Source organism: Indicator indicator, chromosome 18 (assembly GCF_027791375.1).
Source record: "Indicator indicator isolate 239-I01 chromosome 18, UM_Iind_1.1, whole genome shotgun sequence".
In the NCBI taxonomy this organism is placed as follows: Eukaryota; Metazoa; Chordata; class Aves; order Piciformes; family Indicatoridae; genus Indicator; species Indicator indicator.
In genome coordinates, this window is record NC_072027.1 from 11019123 (window position 1) to 11040610 (window position 21488).

Consider the following 21488-nt stretch of genomic DNA (forward strand, 5'->3'; position numbering starts at 1 on the left):
GGTTTCAGCTCTCTGCCTGAAAACTCTTTCCACACCTATTGCAGTTTGAAAGCCTCTACAAACTCCTCATTCAGCCCTAATCTCAAATTCTGTGATAGACACATATGCACAGCTGGGAAGAACCTCCACACACCCTTGCAAGCAGACTGTACATACACATTTTCCCACATTCTTCTCTACTGTCAAGATTATTTCACTAGCACCTGAAAACTAACCAAGTGCACATAAATCAAAATCAAGTCTTGTAAGCATCCCTCATCTAGTACACACACTCTCCAGACAAGAGGATATTCTTTTCCAGTGTGACCTGGTTAGAAAAACTAATTGAAATACCTTGACAGTTATGGTTAACTCAAGCAGTTCTGATACTTGCAAAGTAAATTAAGCTTATTCCACAATTCAGGTTGTTTTTAAGTTTCACCCATATTCAGTGATATCCCTTACACCTGATATAATACAGACTAACAGATGTTTTCCTTAAGCTGTATAATAGACACATCCTGAGTAAGTGAAAACATCTTCAGAACACATTCAACTGTATCTGCAGAACACTATAGGAAACCAATAAAAACTCAAGACATAAAAAACCCAAACTTGAGACCTAACTTGCTCTCCCTAAAGCAGGGGACAGACCCCAACACAACCCTTTTCCTTCCATGTATCAAAAGAAGCAAAACAATCCTACTCAAAACACCTTGCATCCCAGGCTTCCTAGCTACCACTGTGTCTGTACAGCTTGCCCATGCATTACAAGTCATCTCACACACTTCTGCTTTCCACATGAATATGACACATGGAGCTCCTCTACCATTATCATGTAACGTGCCTTTTTACAATACTAGGGTGGTACTGAGCTAAAGCCTGACAGGTCTTTTATGATTCTGTCCTAATAGATACTTGGAGGAAAAGGGGAAGATCTGTTTCTAGTTAGAAGAGGCAAAGCTGTTTCCCAACAGCATAATGTTGCCTCAGGGCCTGTTCTAGGTGCTAGGACCAACCATGGTGTGTATATTTTGTGGACTAAGCAGCACATTTCATCAGAGTAGGAATATTTAAGAGCTACCCTCTATAACCAAATTAATAGAGAAAAAAAAAAAAACTTTTCAGAGGCTTTACTCCACCAGAAAAAGTAAGCGTCCTAAACTTCCAACTTTAAAAACAAAAATACCTACAAAAAAAACCCCAACCAACCAAAAAAAACCCCAACCAACCAAAAAAAAACCCAACCAACCAAAAAAAAACCCAACCAACCAAAAAAAAACCCAAAAGTTATTTCAGTTCCTTTCTGAAACACTTCAATTTTAAACTTTTTGTCTATTTTGAGTTTTCTTTCTTGGAGAGGTTTTGGTATTCAACTGCAGTTTTGTTTTTCAGAAAGCCCAGCATCAGACTATGAGCTAATAAGTGAAAGTATCCCTACAGGATGCCACAAGAAAGCAGACTTAAGTAGTCCAAAGGGTAGAACATTTTCTTGTAGCCTGTTTCAGACTCAGTTCACATTTTTACTTTACTTTAGATGAGGATTTCCTAAACTGCAGTTTACTGCTTGCTGCCAACTTATCACTTCTTCTGACAGAATGAGTTTAAGACTATTTTTTCTAATAGTACATTGTTACAATTGCCACAGTAGTGTTCATTACGGATGGAAGGTTACATGACACAACTAAATACTGTACATTAAAGAACACTGAAAAAGTCTGCCTTGAGTCTTTGACATGGCTCACATCTAAAAGCACTTGTGCAAATCTGGAGAATATACTGTTTAGAGACAGCTGCATCACTGCAACTGTGCTAAGTCAAAGGTTATTGATGTAAAGGAACCAGGGCGAGAGCTGCAGTGCTAAAGGAAGGCAATGAATTCAACACATCAAAGAGAAAAATCCTGTTCTTCCCATGATTATCAAGCACTGAATCCGATTTTTATTTTGTTAGGGTAATCTAACAGGTATTACATGGTTGAACAGCAATGGTCTACCAGCAAACAAGTGACTCCCTTTTATTGGGCAGAGATTCACCAAAAAAAGCAACCAACCAAAAAAGCCCACTTCACCAGTATTTCCACCAAATCAGGCACACCAAAAATTCATTACATCACACTCGGGCTGGGTGATTCTACAGTGCAAGAGTACTGATAATGCACATGTCGAATGCAACAAAATCAAGGAAAAAATAAATCAATACTCCTCGTTCAAAGTTACTCCTTCAAGGAAGAGCCATAATTTAGGCTGATCAAGAGCATTTAACAGCTCGGGGCAAAAAAACCCCACCAAAACCATCACTCGGAAGTTACACACAGACGTATCAGCGTCGGAAAGCAGGCACGTCCCAGACGTGTGTTTCACACGTCTGCTAATTCTAACCACCGCACCCGAGGCTGCTGGACCCTCTCCGCCTCGAAGAGATCTAAGCCCCAGAGCATCCCGCAGGGCCGCTCCGCCACCGTGCTCGCCACAGGCCGGACCCGCCACTCCTTAGCCCGGGGCGCGCCCCGGCAAGCCCAGCAGGGACCGGCGGGCAGCGCGTCCCGGGGAGGCCGCGGTTCACCAGCACGGCGATGTCGCGACCCCGGCCCCACCGCAGCCCTGTCCGACAGCGGCCCGCGCCAGCGGCCCGAGGCCGCGGCCCGTGCGGGCGGCCCGACTCTGTGTCCCCGCTCGCGGCTCCCCGTCGACGCAGCCCGCCCTCCACTCCTCCGCCGCCAGGGCCTCACCGCCAGGTCCTGGGGCACGGCTCCGCTCATGGCCCGCACCGTGCCGCTCCTCCAGGCCCGGGAGGGAAGCGCAGGCCCTGGCTCCGGCCCCACCACCTCGCCTTCGCTCGGCCCTGCCGCCAGCAGCAGCAGGAGCCGCTTCCCCACGGGGGAGGCCGCCGCGTCCGCCATCCCCGACGGGCAGGAGCCTCCACCGGCCCAAGCCCACCAGGCGCCGTCGACGCCCCGAAACACCGAGCAAGCGACTGCCCCGCGCTGGGCCTCCGAGCACCGCCCGCCCCAGTCCCGGCATGCACCGCGCTCGAGCAATTTCCCCCCTCCTTCCTCTGCCCCACAATGCCCTACGCTACCCCGCCCCGAAGCGGGCAGTCGGGTCGGCCGCGTAGCTAAGGGTTCCCCGAGAGCGACGGGACCCGTGCCACAGCAGGAGAGCCGGTCAGCAGGGAGGAGCCGGAGCAGAAAGCCTTCCCACGGCAGGGCCTCTCGTTTGCGCCAAGTTCTGAAATGATTACAGAAATTAGGGCGGTTTTACCTAAATTGCGAGGTACACACTAAACCCTGAGCAGTTTGCGATGCAGGATCCGAGTTGTGGTTTGCGTGACTGACATGAGCTGTCGGTCCCAGGAGAGCAGCAGCACCTGACGGTCCAGCTGGTTTGCTTTTCAGTGATTTTGAAACGACATTTATTTAGGGTGTGGTTATGGTATTAAATCACTACATTAATGGGATGTAGCTGTCAGGACTAACCGATACACTTGAATGGTTCCATGTAGAATTGCGCAATGTAAGTGACCTGTTCCTTTTCAACATACTTGAACTTCCTAATCCCACACTTGGAGATCCAATTGCATGCAACAGCTCTTTTTGCTTGTGCAGTAAAGACACAGGAGCACTGGTAGAAATTGGAATGAGGAGCAGATGCTATGCTCCATACCACAACGTGGACATTCTTGTAGAAATAAGTTGTTTTTGTGCATGTGCCGCTTCCTCACTCTGAGTCACATTTGACACTGAATTAGCAGCAGGAGAGGCAAGTTGCTTGGTTTCACTTTCATTTATGCAAAATGATTGCACCAGTAGATAATCACAATCGATCATTGTTATTTCCTGATTAAAGAGATGCAATTTACTGGGAAATGGGTAAGGCAATGCCCAAATACCAGTTTGTACAGTATGCCTGTCTTCAGAAGCATATTTTATCCAATTATTTGTACTCTTTGTGGTCTGATTTTAGTCCTGAACAGATTATAAAACAGAATATTCCATCAAGAAATGGTTTAAAATATTTTTTTTTTCCCAAGCAAAATCTGTCTTTGGTATTTTCAACAACTACATAGAACTTAAGAACAAATATGAGTGGTGTCAAAACACCAGTCTATTCTCCTGTTCTGGCTGTATAGGATGGGTCAGATTTGATGTACTACATTAGCTTTACTAACTCCCCCACTCTCCTTCTTCCTTAAAATAAATTTAAAAAAAAAACAATATCAAACCAGGAGCCAGTATCTACATGAAACATTGCTGAAGGGCAGAAAGGCCATCGTGTCTAAGTGATAGCCATGATAAATCCAAGATCAGTGCTACATTCTTTGAAGCCAGGCTTGGCCCTCCTTTCTTAAGCTTCTTTACTGAAACAGTAAGATCAGCTATGCATTAGAAATAGTACAACCATGTGAAAGATCACAAGTGGTCCTATGTCCCCTTCCCATTCCACCAGCTCCAAGACTAAAACTGCCATAGTAAAGCAACCAGCATTTCCCATACCCCATCTCCTGAGCATGGTGGTGGATCTTCCAAAAGCACACAGCACCAGCTAGACAAATAGTGACATTATACCCTAGGTGTAAGAAGCATTTCTTAACTGTCATTGGTGACCAACACAAGGGGGATAGGCCATAGAACACAAACTAACTTCCATTTATGAAAACCTAACCTCTTTTCTATGCTAATACTGTTGCAATAACTTTCTTGTATGTTAGAAAAACCAGTATCGTAAGCCTGTTCTGTGTATTAACTTCAAACACCATTTCACTGTTAACAAGTGAAGACAGCTGCTGTTTAGACATGTATATTTTAACCACACACTTGAAAGGCCACATAACCCAGTCACCACAATTTCAACTTGTGAGCCGTCATGTAAGTAATCACCAGCTCTCCCTTAACCACTGAAGATGGCTTTTTTTCCGATCTGCCACTTTCACAGCCGTGACTCACAATGCTCCAGAATCCAAGTCATTTGCCAGAGTGGCTGATCCAGGCAGTGACTGTGAACGGTCCAACTTCCCTCATTTGAGAAAAGTGCAGCTGATGCAGACACTTGCCTCCACAAGTTTTCAACCCTCTCCTTCCACACTGTAACTAAGGCCACCCCTTCCACAGACAGCAGCCATGTTCTTTGGAGAACTTTATTAAAATATATCCAAGAAGTAATCAAACATTTTCTAATGAGTCAGGAGAGAACTGAAGTGAGAAAAACATCTGTACAGAGGACAGTGCTGTAAGTTTTTGTTTACATGCTTTATTTCAATGTTTCACAGTTTAGTCATTGTCTACAAAAATATATTTCTGAAACTCTGAGTCCTCTATAAAAAAGCTGGTCAGCAGCAGTGACCCTGACAAACAGAATGTACCTTGGGACAGTGTGAGCACCTCCTGTAAGCAGATTAGTACAGTGAGGGCACTTCCGCCTCACCCTGGGAGACTTCTGTTCTTTGGGATTAAAGCTCTGCGCTAGATTGAAGGAAGGCATAAAAAAGAAATTAAAATAAAATACATCCTTCCACTTCTGTATGCTGCACTAAGCTTGGGAGGGAGAGCTGCAAGTCAGTGTATCACACAGGAGAGTGCTAACAAAGGACTTGGCACTCAGGATAGAGAAGACCACAGGGGACTTTAGTATTGGTAAATTTTGCTTTGAGCTATCTGCTCAGAATGGCCTTTGTCTGGTGATCAATAGGTTCAGTCTATAAACAGAGGTACAAATGGCATACAAGCAGAGTAATCCTATAAGCACAAAGAGAGTCCTTCCTTGAGGTCATGTAAGAGTTCTGTTCATTTTTACCTCCACATTTTCTGTGGTGGCTTTAATCAAGGGCAAAATCGCCTTCATGTCCAATCACTAGCCTACATGGTGTTGGATAGAGCAGAGCCACTATCAGTGCTGTCAGCTTCAACTCCTTAGTACCCAACTCTTAAAACATCAGTTATTCAATTCCCACACTTACTAATCACCAGTATATCTAGGCACCAAAACCAAGAACTGAGAAACTCAAGTGTCCCCCAAATGCGATCTTTCCACTGTTCCTCTGCTTAGTTATTTGACTGATCTATGGAGATACTTGCTGTTAAGAAAAAAAAAAAAGAGGAAAAAAATAAAATAAATTGCTGCCTCTTTAAAAAAATAAATCTATCTTGCACTGTGTTCTAGAAGAGATAAGGTCAACATACTCTGATCCTCTGTATTCACAAAGCTTATAACTAGAAACCCCTTTACCACAAAATAATCTGAGACCTGAACCTCTCTGCACAGAGCAGGCATTTTCATCAGCAAATAAGGAAAGAGTAGTTATGACAGACTGCTTCTCTAATGTGGTAACAGACAGGATGAGCTCTGACTCCCTGAAAACGTTTCCCCATCTGCCTGTCAGAAGAACAGCTTTCTGAGCTAGTAGCTTGTAAAATTTAGATTTCCTAGAGATTAGAGAACTCAGGAAAGTGCTGCTCGTTATTTTAGGTACAGCTGCAATCAAAGTGCTTCTCAGCTTGAGGCTTTTGTTCAGGAAAAGTTCTCCTGTAGCTTGTGCCTACCACCAGTCCCAGTCTGATCTGCTAAACCTGAGCAGCTAAGGAGGTATATGAATTATAAGTAGAATCAGCATCATCCATGAAATCACAGAAGCTAAAAACCTTCACCGAGACAAATACCTTACCAAAAAAAGACACTCAGCACTAGAGAACTAATATCATCTCACTAATGCTAAACAGTTAAAGTGTAAAATCTGTAAGAGAACACCTGAAGTTTACTTCTTGCCTATTTTTCCTTTCTTGAATTGATGGGGAAATAGGGGGGGGGGGGGCATGGAGGAGAAAAATCACTTCACTGCATCAGTAGTAAGCCAATATGAAGGCAGTACTAGAGAAAAATTTAAACCCAGGAAAAAAATCTGAAAATTTAGTGACTCTGGAAGATTTCCTCAGCTTCCCAAACTGTAAACAGCCTAAACAGAGGTTTTTGTCTACACCTCAAGGTACTTCCACCCTGTTCTCAGCTGTTCAACTTCCAGTCACAGACACACAACAGAGGGAAGAATCAAGGGAGGCAGACAAACCCACACACAGGGTATGCCTCTCATATAGCACCTACTTTAATATAGCCACACCACATGAACAAATCGATCACGAACTGTTACATTTTGTGCACAGAAAGGCTGCAACTGAAGTGTAACAAGATTAAACTAAAGGAAGATTTGGAATTGAAGAAAATGTTCTCCTATGGAACCTGTTTTACTTGTGACTCCATACCCCTCAAAGACGTGATTCATATTCTGTCATTTGTGAAATGGAGAAAGACTTGAGAGAAACATCCTTGCCATGGCTTTGAGTGACAAGCTAGGAGTGTTCTTTCTTCTTTAGTATCACAAAACTTACTCGTGAAAAAACAGCCATGCCCTGCCCACTATTGGAGATGCAGCATGTTAGCAGGGCTATGGTCATTTGGTCAACTGTTAAAAGCTGCTTTCTTCATCAGCACAGAGACAAGTGGTATGGTACTTGTAGTTGATACAGTTATGCCAAAAACAGTAATAAAAACCTGTAGCATAAAACTTAAGATTTCAAACATGATCAATACCTTGTGAATAAACACTGTCATCATCCTGCAAGGTATGTGTGTGAGCAACCAGCAACTGAGGCTGTGAATTATTGCTACCTGCTGTCTCCCAGTGCAAGTCTTTCCCCATTTCTCCATTCTCCTGCCTTCTCCGAGTTACACAAACTCCAGGGTGAACTCTTATGAAGCCTCACAAGAATAATGGCCACCAGAACACATTGGATGACATTTCAGTCCCTTCCGAATTACTGACAAGGGTGGCGTTGAGACTGTTACTTTGAACTTCAGGCCTAGTACTGCACAGACAAAACTTTGCATTGTCAAGGACTAGCAATGCCTGCACTCTGTCTGTTCTCAGAGGAAACCTTGAGTGAAACAAACCAAGTAAGACACATTGCTGAGCCTAGGCTGTATCCTACCAAGAGCATAAAGGCAACAGTCACAACTTCTCCAATATTTTTCTGTTATTTGCCACAGCTACACTTAGAAGAGAGGTTCGGCCAAATTGAACTATAAGTCACATATGAAGTGTGCATTGAAGTCTGGCCTTAGGAACTCCAAGGGCCATCCCTGATCAGGCAGCTCCACTGCTCTTTTCCAGTGCACAAGACAGTTCCCTGTCACAGACGACCAAGGCAGAAAAATGGGAAAACTCATTTGTTAAACCAAGTATTTTCAAAGGGAGGCAAGCTCGCTGCTGCCCTGCCCCAGAGAAGGAGAAAGAGTTGACAGATTAAAACTAAAGGGTTACAAAAGAAAGGCAAGAGCTAAAGTTTGCCGGTCATGAAATGCATTCTCCCATCCTAAAGGAATGGGAAACAGTCTCTGTAGGGTGTTAAAGCAGGTCCTAGGAGGACATATCCTCCTACTTTTTTTCTGCTGCCAGAGGAGAGGAGAAAGATGCTGCTATTGGTCAGCGGGAATCTCTCTGTCTGCATCCAGTTTGCTTGTCTCTCCTGGGGAAGGGGTACGTGGTGCAGAGTGAGAAACAGGAGGGATCCCATGAGCTACAATCCCCTCCACTACTGGTGGTTCTGGTAGCCCAGGGGTGGCTACTCCCACTACTCCTGGAGGAAACCTAAAACCAACAGAAATAGAGAAATTACAACAGTTATGCAAGTCAAAAGGAGCTGTTCTCTGAGGCACCCACTGAATACAAACCCCTCTTTCTAACAGAAATGCTCCAAGATAGGAGAGAAGGAAGGCGTCCAGAACTGAAGAGTTAGCAGTTCTATGCCAGTACCAAAGGACACCCGTTCTCACAGTCTCAGGTCACATACCAAGTGTTTGGAACACAGGTAGAAGTTTATGTCCAGTGGAAAATAGCATGAGGCACTGTATGAAAGATACCCTGAAGGGCTGGAAGTTCCTTCCCCATCAGCAGGAGGGCAAGTTGACAGTTATCTTTCACTGGGCTCCAGGATAGAAAAAGTAAGGAGCTGAATTAATCTAACATCTAGACGTAACATGAAAAACAGGAGAGGGATACTAATGAACTACTCTTCCATTACTTCCATTCTGCCTCTGTGTGCCTTTTCATAAATATATCTGCACCTCTATAGATCTCTCTATGGGAAGAGAAGGGAAGAGAATGTATTTCCTGCTTTGCAGATGGGAGAAAAACAGAAAGGAAGCAACCGCCCCACAATGACTTGGCAGGTCTCCAACAGACAAATAAACTGAAACAGATCCTATTTAGGCCACTGCCCAAAGCCAGTGGACAATGTCTCTTTGCTGGAATTCGATGATGATAAGGTCCTTCCCAACTATGATTCTAATAGTCCATATTTGGGCTACAGGTAAGAACTGTGCTTTCTTTATACTGCCCTAATGATAAGCAGAACTCTTAAGATTCAGACCTGTCTTCAGGCACCCAGCAGACTTTCTTATATTAAGGTATTTCTTGAGCAGGTCTTGCAAGGACTTGACAGTATGCAGCTGAAACTAAATATGACCAAGTAAATGTTAATTCCTAGTACAATTTTGGAAGTGCCTCTGTTAAGTTTCTGGAAAGAGCTCATATACAGATTATATAGGAACAGAAACATACTTGCTTGCAGGCACAAGCACTTCTCAAACCCAAAGAGGGGTGTTAGCCTTCTCCAGTAGGAAGATAAGTTTGGAAGCAGTAATTTGGATAACCTATGTATCTCACCTGTAAGCTGCAGCTCCATTGAGTTCTGGGTGGACAGTTGCAGGATCAATACTGGACCACTGAGCTGCTAACAGCAAGTACTCCTTATTAACACAGTTCCTCAAAGCATCAGGTATGTGACCTGCAAGAGCACCAAGAATGACAAAAGCCAGGACACAAGCAGGAGGGGCTTTCTCCCTCAAGCATTTACAAACAAAAGGAGAGAAGAAACACACATCTTTTCTATCAACCTCCACAGGGTAACACCAGGCAGGGGACACCTGAGCAACTGGTCTTTGGAGAAGACAAGAAACTGATCCCTCCTTCCAACTTCTGTGATCTTGTGGAAATTATTTGCTACAAACTGCAACTTTCAGGCCTCCTCAAGGGACAATATGTAATACTCCAGAAAAAAGGCGTGCAGTGTAACTGCCAAAGGAATTATTGAAAAGGATTTGGTACAAGCTTTCCCCAAGAGGGAAAGTGCCACTCCAGCAGTAAGTTACAAGAGTCTCAGAAAGCAAAGAGGCAACTATTCAACTTACACTCCAGTCCAGAAACCAGTTACTGAGTCCACGGAACAATCAGCATCATCCTTGCAGTGAACTAAGAAAAGAACACTAATTTCAGCAGCAGCTGTAGAGTACACAGTCTTCCTTGTTACCTGTAATAGCTCTGCGGATCTCCTTAGCTGCATCTTCTCTGGATTCAATGGAAGCCTGTTCACTATACCAGGCAGTGTGAGGGGTGCAAATCACATTGGGTGCATCTTTTAAGGGTCCCTGAGCAAAGCTGTGGGTGGAAGGGGAGAGAAAGAAAAAAAAAAAAAACCAAAAACACAACATGTGTTTTCTCTCCAGAAGTGATAACCTCCTCTTTGTAAATCAAATAGCCAAAGGAAAAAAAAAAGAATCATCCGGTGTAGGCAAGTGACAGGATAGCAGCAGGCATGCAGGTGCAATGTTACCTGAAAGGCTCAGACTCGTGCACATCCAATGCTGTTCCTCTGATTCTCCCCTCTTTCAAGGCTTGTGCTAAGGCTTTCTCATCTACCAGTCCTCCCCGGGCTGTGTTCACTAAGAAGCAGCCCTGGCGCATCTGGAGAAGAAAAATATTAAGTGGGTTGAGAATGAGACTTTTCATGGAAACTAAGTGAATCTTGGGAAGTCTACTCGAAATGAGCAGGAGCCTGCAATGATTAGATGAGGCCTGGACGAACTAGGAGTGCTCTCACTGCAAAGCTAGCCACAGGGGAAATGCCTGCAAGCAATGCTTGAGAAATTTGCTTTAAAAATGAACAAACAAAATCACAAGACAATAAGGGCAAAAGTAGAACTCTCAAGTTCTGCACTCCATATTCATCCTACTACATTAAAAAGGAAAGAGGATATGAATCAGGTATCCAGCTATACAAAACTGGACTACAACATCCAGATACCTCTCATGAAAGCACTGAAAAGCATTTACAGACTAGTGAAGTTGAGCCCGAGACTGACTTTGCAGTGGGCCTGGGCAGAGAGGCTTTGGCAGAGCTGCGTAAAGAACCTTACACAGTCTCAGCCACACCACATCTGGCTCTAGCCAGCAGAGTCAATTATGCATTTTAAAGAGAATTTGAAATTATTGAATCACCTAAAACACTCTTTATAAATGAAATTACTTGGCAAAAAGAGACAGTCCTATTCTTCTCTCAACATGAAATTGTATACAGCACAAAGGACAGGCACCCGGATCCACACGCTCCAGCCTCCAGAGGCAGCAGGAGACATACGACAGAGGCAGCAGGATTCACACACTCTCAGCCTCTGTGAAAGCAGCAGTTTCTGTTTGCATTCATTTCCACAGTGCTCTGTGGGGGAAATCAAGCTCCTGCTGCACCTGTTTAATAGTGAAGTCATTGATGAGGTGATGGTTATGTTCATTCAGGCTGCAGTGCAATGTGATGCAATCGCTGTGCATTAGTAGATCCTGCAGGGTTCCTACTCGTTGTAAACCCAAGGATCGCTCCACTCCATCCGGCAGATAGGGGTCATAGAAAATCACGTTGAAGCCAAAGGACTTGGCTCGCAGAGCCACTGCCTGTCCAACTCGGCCTTCACAAAAGAAAACCCACAATCATCAAGGAAAGGTAAAACAAACTTTAAAGACAAGATACTGAGGTAGACTGGGAGCCTACACGGGAGTTTACTTCTAGAGCCCAAGGTACTGCAGCCTTGGAAACCCCTAGGACTGCCATAGGGATCCAGAGGTTATTCAGTGCTGATCCCATATGGCTAATTCTAGTCTTTCCCCATGCAATATCCAGAGTTTAACCTAGAAAGAGCTCTGCTTTTCAAACTAAATCTGGACCCTGAGTCAGAGGCAGTAATAATCTGATTACAAGAACTTGCAGAAGGAATTGGTAGCTTTCAGGTGGCTTTGTTACTGATACAGGAAACAGTCACCAAGATGAGCTGTCTGAACGTTCCGATTCTTCTAGCCATTTGAACATGAAAGAAGTCCCCAATCCCATTGCATACAGCCAGCTCTTGGAGATCTCCAGCATCACAGAATAGGGCACTAGCATTCCTTATGAGTCAGTATGTTTCACAATGACCAGCTGTAAAATTATAATTTTTTTCAATCTGTTACTCTTAGGTTCCCAGAAACTTTCCATTCTCACAGTTCCCATCACTTACCTAGTCCAATGATGCCCAAAGTCTCCCCACGGATACGCACAGCGCCTCCAGCCACCTCTCGAATCTGCTCTACACTGGCAGCTCGGTTCCCTTCCCGCATGGCCTGATGCAGCCAAGTAACACGGCGATAGAGGTTCAAGATGTGGCAGAGGGTGGAGTCAGCAGTCTCCTCTACTGAGGAGGAGGGGATGTTGCAAACTGCAATGCCTACAAAGCCATAGAGGTCATATGAGATTTTTAGCATCACAAGGCTAAACCAACATAGAGCTCTTCAGGCTGAAGTGCTGAAAGGCAATTCAATACTCCAGAACTCCTCCTGCCAAGAAACAGGATTCATTTTAGAAGCTCATTCTACAGCAACACAGATGTGACCAGCCAGCATTTTTAACCATTCCTTCCTTGTAAATATCCATTTGACTGACATGCTCACCAGAAGAAAAAAAAAACAACAAACCACAACCCAAAACAACAGAGTGAAATGAGAAAACTGGGTCATACAAGTGTTGCAAGAAGCACTGGTTTAGATCTGCATCCTAAAAGATGCACTTGTTCCAGAGATACTCCTGACAGATTAACTGGCAGACTGCAGAAGAATTAAGGCAGATGGTGGAGCTCTTTCATGCCTCACAGTCCAGATGCTCACTGCAAGCATCATCTTCGCCAGGAGCAACAATAAGTAACTAACTCATTTAACACAGAGAAAAGCCACAGGAGCCCTTCTAAATCCATTTGAAGTTACACTTAACACATCACACTCCCACTCTAGAATAACACACAGCCACATGGGACCATAAACCCCATGGCTAGAATTATCAGGTAAATTACTAATGCAAACAGAGTTAAAGTCCTGGAAGCACAAATTACTGTCAAGAACAGGAAAGATGGGATAGTAGCAAAAACTGGTCATTCCTGAACAGTCTGGCGTTGTTTGTTCTTTTTTAAAGGGGGTGGTAAGAGGGGCAGGCTGGCAACATATCACTTCATTCCTGCTATCCTTCATTAGACAAACCAGCCAAGTAAAAATAACTAGATGAAAAAAAGGTCCGTAGGCACTTGTCAAACCAAGGAAAACTCTTCCTCCTCAAAATTATCTAAAAAGTACTACTAAAATCTAAGCAATGGTTGAAGATATGTAGAATTCAGCAATGAGAAACATATGACAAAGGAGATATTCAACTAAACTAAGACCAGAGAGAGGACTTGGAGAGCAATGGCTACACAATCTCATATATCTGACTCCTTTTGTCTATCAAATTCTTTGCAATTGCACCATAATGTTACACAGATGACTCAGAGGACAGACGGGAGAGGAGATAGGAAAACCTAACTTCTCTTAATCTCACTGGTTACCATCTCATTCAACTTCAGACAAGCCACATGCATTCATCTCTTACATAGATAGACAAAAATGCGTTTACATGCAATACTATGCCTAAATGTAAGAAAACATGAACACACAACAGCTCTTGGGCCTGATCTGAAGATTCAGAACACATAAGGAACAGTATCTTACCTCAGAATGAATTAAAGGGCCTGGCTAAGCATGAAAATAATCATTAACTGTCCATGAAAAAGCAAATCTGGACATGCTTAAGAGTCATTGTATTACCACTTCAAAACAAAAGTGGCAAGCAACAGTCTGATGGTGAACAAACTGATCCCCAGGTTAATGAGTGCGGAGGGGAAAAAGGACAGCTCTGAATCTGAATTAATCAAAGATATGGATGGTGACTTTAAGTAGAGAACTCTAAGAATAGATTAAGTTCCAAGCTCAGCCCAAAAATGTAATGGCTGGATGAGAGCCAAAGACCTTGCCAGGAACTCCTGAGACTATTCAGTTGAATCATTCAGATGAGAAGGCTCTTTAGACCCAGTTCAAGCACTAGACAAATATACGATCTTCACTGATTGCTATTCACCTCTTTCTACAGATCTGCAGATTGTAATGCCTACTTCCATTTTATATATAAACACCTGCACTAGATTTAAGCTTGATCTGACCTGCATTACATTAAGAAAGGTTTCAAATCACTGACACAAATCCAGAAAAGAAGGAGCAGGGTACTTAGATGATCTACCTCACCTAGTAGGCTATAAGGTCCAGAAGTCTCACTGCCATATGTTTAACAGACAAACAGTTTTTTTGTCACCTCATTCAGATTTCTCACATGCCTAGGGCTCTAAAGGAATCAAAAACGAAGTGCTGAATCAGAACCAACCTGCATACATAAAAAACCGCAAACCAAACCAAAAACACGCACACCAAATAAAAACCCAGGAAGATTCACTTATTAAGTATTTACAGTGAGTTTATCCTGCACTTGCATTTGCAGGCTACTTTCAGACGTGACTTGCTCAATTCTTTCCCCACAAACAACACTGAAAGACACCATATTTGGGTTTCTGAATCCCAAATGACATCTACACTGACGCTAAAGAAAAGCAATCCAAGAATCTCTCTTGCAAGCCACCTACCAGCTCATATGTTGGCCATCTAGACATTGATCTGATACTAAAGAGCTCCAAATCTTTTAAAACAAAAGCTGTTAAATGCACTCAGCTATAAAAAAAAACCCACAAAAACACGTACAGTGCTCCACCTCACATTCAATTCTGATCACAACAAAGCCCTAATGGTGTCTCCATACCTAACTCTGCAGCAGATTTGATGTCAACATTGTCATAGCCACTGCCGATACGCACAATGACCCTGAGGGCTTTGAATTTCTCCAGATCCTGACGAGAAAGGGTAATGGTGTGATACATCAGAGCTCCTACTGCCTCATTCAGCACCTACAACAAACAACAGTCCATATCAGTCTCAGCTTTGGTTACTCTAAGAGGCAGAGCTCTATGTCTGAATGCTTGTATGCTTTCTTGCCCACCTTTTCATGGATTTCCTGAGTTGACTGAGCGTCACAAAATGCCACTGTAGCAACATCCTTCAAGATGGGCATCTCCACAGTGCAATCTCGTCCATCCAGGAGTGCAACCAGTGGCCGTGATGGCATTGGGCCATTCACAATAGGAGGCCGTATGCCTATTAAGAAATTCATCAGGAGTGATTACATGAAAGAGTGGAATTCTGGAACCCTCATTAGCTAGTCCAAGAAGTCACTAGGTTCTGATAAGAATTATGTTATTTAGGATGGGATTAGTCAAAACAAAAGAAATAAATAGGCACCAACGCAAGTAACTGAAGCTAGAAACAAACAAAACAAAACAACCCTTTACATTATGAAGCACTACATAAAGGAAAATAAAACGCTGTATCCACAACGAGGTAGTCTACTCACAAGCATGTCATCGTACTCAAGGCTCCTGAAGACACCTATAAAGCCAGTCTGGCCTAGTCCCCGTTAACCCGCCCATCTCCCATCTCAGCATGCCAAGGTTCTAAGTCTATTTCCTCCTTAAACGAGCAGAGAGCTTGTCGTCTGTGGGGTCTGTGACAGTCACCGGTAGCCGCCGCTTTCCAGGAGGACGTGGCGGGGGCGGTGAGTGGAAGCCGACCCGCAGGCAGCGGCACCCAAGACAAGCCGCCGGCAGGTGCGCGGTCCCCGCCACTCGGGCCTCCGGCCGCTGCCGGGCGTGGCCCCACGCGGCGCCGGGGTGCCCACCCCGCCTCACCTTCGCAGATCCGGTCCAGCCGCTGCCGCTTCACTTTGTGCCGGTCCATGGGCCGCGCCGGGCCGCGCCTGCCCCTCAGAGCTGCGGAGGGACACTCCGTCACTCGCCACCGCCGGCTCCCGCCGCCCGCGCAGACGCGCCCGCTGCCGGGAGGAAGCGGAAGGGCCGGGCCGTGGCCCCGCGGTGAGCGGCGCAGCCGCCACTGAGGTGCGGCAGCTCGGGCTGCCGCCTGCTTCCGTTTCCGTCCGCGCCGCTGCCGCTCCGAACCGACCCACAAACCTCTGCGGGGAGGCGACGAGTGCGGCCCCGTGGGTAAGGCCGGACGCGGCAGAGCAAAGGCGAATGGTTACCGTCGCCGCTGCTGTGGGGCCTCTCGGTCTTCTTGCGAGCTGCCGGTCCCTAGTTCTCCTCGGTCGTAGCGCGCTCTGGGCCGTCCGGGTCCTATGGGAGGGATGTGTGCTTGCGGGCCGGAAACCGGTGCCGAGGGTCGCCGGGCAGCGAGGAAGTGCGGTACCTGCGCGGCCTTCGGACTGCCCTGTCCCCTCAGCAGGCAGGGCTCAGCCAGCGCTACCGGGTCTTCGAGGTGTGCGAATGCGGGGCGGGGATAGAACTACAACTGCGAGGGGAGGCCGCTCGGAGCCCTGGCCGTTAGGGAAGTTGATCGTGGTGGCCTTCAGCCTCAAAGTTCCTTACAAACAAGTGGAACGCTCACAGAAGTGAGAGAAGCTGCATAGCTTCTGCCTGCCTTCAGAAGGCACAAGCCCTAGCGGGCAGTGCCGGAGGCTCTGCCCAGGGCCGGTGGGGATGGGTCCCAGCAGGTGGCACTCCTGCAGCACCGTGGCCACGGCTTGCTGCAGCCCACTGCTTTCCGCAGATTGGGACACTGCTCTCCCGAGAGTGGCATAGGCAGAAACTACAGAGCCCTGCAGAGTATCGAGCGTTCCTAGTCCTGCATAAGGGGATTTTTTTCATATCAGGGCATTAAGTGGGCTGTAGACTCCAGAACAATAGCCCCTCTATGCATGTGGTCATCAAAAACAGCTGGTGCTGTACTCCTTTGTGTTACTCCCAGCTCTCCTGCCCCCCCAGCCATGCCACCTGCCACTGAGTAGGTCCTTAGGAACTGAGCTACAACACCATCCGTTGTTGGGGTAAAAGTGGTACATGAGTAGACCTGCAACAGTACCTCAGCTACCAGCACTGCTTCCCTTCAGCATGAATTAGTTAAATTTAAAAAAAAAAGTGCCACAACCGTGTCTACATACTGCTACTAAAAACTGCTGGTCACTTGGCTGTCATGCAGAATCTCAGGCAAGCCTCACCTTCTGTTAGCCCCACAGCCTTTGTTCTAGAGCACAACTGTGTATGGCATGTGCAGGCTTCCTTTGTGTTGATGCTGACATTAAGCACTGTATACAAAATTCTGTTAGAACCTCTCTGAGTACAGTGAGGTATCCTCTTGGACTGTCAGCATGTCTTGCTGCTAGCTCCGAAGGCAAGTACTTTGGTGGATGCTTAAAAAGAACAGGAGCAAAGAGAGGGTTTTTCTGAGGACAAAGAATCTGAAAATCCTAGAAACCTAGTTGCCAGGGGCAAAACTAGTTGAGAAAGTGTCATCCATCTGGACACAGCAGCTCTACGCTTTAGTCCAAAGTCCTGCCATGTGGGAGTGGCTCGTACCTGGGTCTTTTCTAGTAGTCTCTAAAGCACCTAGGGCTGCTGATAAGACATAAAGTAAACACCCTGTGTGCTGCTGCCCCACCATGTGCTCATCTCTTTAACAACCAAAGAAGAGAGTGTGCAGGAGTGATTCAAATAAAAACCTCTTGCATAGTATTGTAGTCCTACAGGAAAAATGAACCAATAGATTTACTATGATAACCATTTAGGGTGAGCAATTAATATGCTGAACAACAAAGCTTCAAACCACAGGGACTTTGAGAAATGAAAGAACTGGGACAACAGGCACTTTGTGAAGTTTAGGAAGGAGAGTGAGGTTCTGTAACAGAGCAGGGTGACCCTATGCATCTGTTCTGGCTGGGGACTGACTGGCTGAGGAGCAGCCCCACTGAAAGGACCTGGGAGTTGCCATGGGTATCAATAAGCTCTGATCCTGAACAAGACAAGTCACACATCACGCTATTTTAGGAAGAACATGGCAGGGACTCAAGGAAGTTACTCCCTTCTCTTTGCAGTGGTGTGGGCGTATCATGACTGCTGTGCACAGTTCCCCACCCCTGAATTTCAAGAGGGATGTAGAGGAGCAAGAGAAAGTTCAGTAGAGGGCTACCCAGATGGTAGCATTTGACATACAAAGAGGTTCACAGAGCTGAGCTTATTTGCTTGTCAAAGAAGAGTTTTGGAAGTGATCTGTTATGAGCCTATAGCTACTTGAAGGTGAATTGCAAAGGCAACAAACCCAAACTCACTTTGGCAGTGGCAGGTGATACAAGAATTGATGACGGCCACAATTTCTATCTATACTATGAAAAACTTTTTCTCCAAGAAGCTTGTGTGGTGCTAGAACAGATTATCCAGAGATGTGTTGGAGCCCAAACTTGTAGAAAAAGCCCCAGGTGATGCTCTCATGTTGGTGGTAGTACTGCCTAGCACATAGGTTTGGGATTAGAGACTCCTTAAGTCCCGTCCCACCAACTAGTCAAGGCAGTGCATGTGTTTTGATGACAAATTCAGAAGTTTTCTAAATCATAAGTAGCTCTGAAGAAAAATTATTTATTTTAAAAAGGAAAGACAAAGTTAGAGTCTATCTCTGGATAGCTTTTTACCTAGAAAACTAAAGGTCTCTGATCTTCCTGCTGTAAACCATACCAAGGCTAAAATACAAGAGCAGCTTTTCTTTTTTGATCAGGACAAAAGAATAAAACTGAGCCAGAAGTGGCCAAATACTGAAGCAGAAACTTATGGGAGGCTGCTATGGATGTCAAACCCCTGAACTTTCTTTGGCAATGAGCAGCCAGAGCTAAACAGGGCACTAGCACTCAGGTAATGAAAGAGGGTTTTATTTAGTTTTCCGTGAATGTAGACATTAACTTCTGCTGGGCTGTTTGCATTAGGTTAATATTTCTGTAGTGTACAGGTGTTAATATGAGTTGTGAGTGTCTGTTGTCTGTCTCCAGCCCTGTAAAGAGCAGCACGACGCTGTCAATATTAGCCCAGGCAGAGAAGTGTTTGCACAGCCCTGCTGTGCTGCCTCCTGCAGCGGGGCTCTGAGAGTGCTCCTCACAAATGGCCCCAGCTCAGCTGCCAAGCCCCCAGCATCACTTTGGCTGCACACTAACATGCTCTGGTGTGACTCAAGAAGGGTTGGGGTGATCAAGTCCTCGAAGAAGCAGTAAAGCAGCAGTGTGCTATAATCCTCGTAATACTGACACTACACAAAACAAGCTACCACTAAGTAACTCAGCAAATGCTGCAAGCCAAATACTTGCTTGGTCAAGCCCACTCTTTACAGGCTGTCAGTCACAGGTGCAGAAAAGAAATGCACATCACCAGGGTGCTGCTTGCTTTCATACAGTGATATTCAGTTATTTCAGAGGAAAGTGATGGTTTGTGCTCTGTTTAAAATGTCTCCCCAGTAATGAAGAGGACTGTCCGTTGCTGTTGATTTGAATAAAAGAGGACAATCTTCCTACAGATACTGTAGGGATCTACCTATTTAATCACAGGGCCTGCTGACATCACTAACCCCAGTTAGAGGATGAACGTGCAAAGAGCAACAAAGATAACAGAACCCATGGAACTGGTGCTAAAAGCTGAGCAAATGAGATCAGAGTTGATTGCTGTTTCTGCAGCTCTTTGAGAAGGTCAAAGGCCTGGACCTGGCCCAGAATTAGAGAAACTGATTCCTGAGATATTCTATATTACACTGGTAGGTGTCAGAGCTGGCCTATACAATTTCAAATGGAAAGAGTGATGAAAGCTCTGGTCATGAGAGACTGGTAATTACCCACTTCTCTGAGACCTGTAACAAGGTTATAGTGCTGCTCTGCACGTGTGCGGGGAATAACCACAGAACCTTGTACTCCATGAGCCCCAGGCACAGACAGCAGTATGCCAAAGTCAAGAAAGGGACCTTCCTGCTGCATCCTTGGCCTGTGCTGACCAGTGGAGTGCAGTGGACTCACCAGCCCTTTCCCAGACATTGTCAAGGTTCCTCTGTAGGGCCACTTGCCAAGGCAACCTGAAAACACTGTTGGCAGCATTCAGCTTTAACATGGGAGGAAGAATTTTCCCTTTTGATTTGCTGGAGAGCAGAATTCAAAGCTCAGTTAATGAATCATTTCAGTAGGCTTTGGGTGAAGATCACAGAATCATTAAAAAGTCTGGAAATAAATTTGAAAAATCCTATAAACTGTTTTCTCTCACTAAGCTGGGCTGACCTATCCAGAGCTGGTCTTAAAGATCCCCAGTACTTATGATCTCTTTTTATTCCCTCCCCACAAAAGTTGTTGACTCTCTTGTAGGAAAAAAATAATTTAAAAATAATTTTAAAAAATTACTGGTCTTAACAAATCCATCTGGGAGACAAATAGCAAGCCTGTTATTTTTCACACACTAACAGGTTATGTATAATTCCAGAATTTTCCTAGAGCTTGAAGTTATTAATTGTTACATTCTCTCTGTTTTCAAGGAATACACAGTTTTTTTCTTCTCCAGGGTTTTCTCCTGTGAGATCACTGAGATCTGTCTTTACTTAGGAAAACAGTAAAGCCAGCAAAATAGAAACAACAGACTAAGGATCACAGACTGCCATCCACTGCCATCCACCTTGCCCGATACGTTAATATTCTCCAAAAACCATGCCTGTCAGCTACAATGAGGTCTAGCAGAACTTCCCCTCCTGTGGTTGTCGTCATCTTCTGTAAAAAGAAAGCCAGTAACATGTTCCACAAAATCTCTGTGCCATTACTCTGTAATGAGTGGTATCTGGGCAGTTACAATCTACTGCGGTGCACTGGATGACTGCTTGGTTTACTGTCAGGCAGCTGAAACACAAACAGGAGTGCCCAGTTTTCTTCCCTTTTAGCAATCACTCAAATTGCTCAGAAATAATCCTCCTACAGTCTCAAACCAAGGTAAGTCTTAGACCAAAGGCATGACACAGAAGGCACTTTTCTCCTGCCTGTTGTTCCTCACAAGTTGCTCACTACTGTATTAATATTCCAGCCACAGTAATCCTCCAAACAGGTCTCTACTGTGCCACAGTGATATCTCAGATCACAATTAAATCTGTCAGATACACCTGTTTATTCTTAGCATTCCTCACAAAAAACCACAGAGGGATTCACAGACCAAGCCACTTCTTGCTTTTTCATGCCATCATTGTAAGTAAACCTCTTTGTTCCTGGTTTTTCTTCAGTCTTGTTTTGCTCTTTCCTCCTCCTGAATGGTACTTGCTAACAATTCACTACAAAGTTAAATAGCTCCATCCAGTTCACCAGTTTCCTTAAGCTCCTGCAACTATTAGACTTTGATTTGATCTTGAGC

The 21488-nt window shown here is 45.0% G+C and overlaps 2 protein-coding genes across 2 annotated transcripts in view; both read right to left on the minus strand.

The window, feature by feature from the left end:
* Positions 1 to 2881, minus strand: part of KDM3B (lysine demethylase 3B) — a 49335-nt gene extending 46454 nt beyond the window's left edge. Inside the window, exon 1 of the mRNA XM_054388906.1 lies at positions 2711 to 2881. Within this exon, the coding sequence (XP_054244881.1) occupies positions 2711 to 2881 (171 nt within the window). The remainder of the gene's footprint in view (positions 1 to 2710) is intronic.
* Positions 2882 to 6810: 3929 nt separating this feature from the next.
* Positions 6811 to 16029, minus strand: LOC128973206 (C-terminal-binding protein 2). The gene is made up of 9 exons (XM_054389462.1): positions 15981 to 16029; positions 15236 to 15390; positions 14999 to 15143; positions 12351 to 12557; positions 11551 to 11765; positions 10640 to 10770; positions 10337 to 10464; positions 9694 to 9814; positions 6811 to 8616 (listed from the first exon to the last, which is right to left on the minus strand). Exons 1-9 carry the CDS (start codon positions 16027 to 16029, stop codon positions 8445 to 8447), a joined length of 1323 nt encoding a protein of 440 aa, XP_054245437.1. The 3' UTR covers positions 6811 to 8444.
* Positions 16030 to 21488: the final 5459 nt, after the last annotated feature.

What these genes read in the sequence shown, in the direction of transcription:
- LOC128973206 (XM_054389462.1), bottom strand. Translation starts at nt 16,029, where the DNA reads ATGGACCGGCACAAAGTGAAGCGGCAGCGGCTGGACCGGATCTGCGAA. An exon ending in TTTGGGCATCATTGGACTAG is followed by an intron (nt 11,766 to 12,350) that starts GTAAGTGATGGG and finishes TCTTTTGTGAAG; the next exon opens with GCCGAGTTGGACAGGCAGTG. An exon ending in CACGAGTCTGAGCCTTTCAG is followed by an intron (nt 10,465 to 10,639) that starts GTAACATTGCAC and finishes TTCCACCCACAG; the next exon opens with CTTTGCTCAGGGACCCTTAA.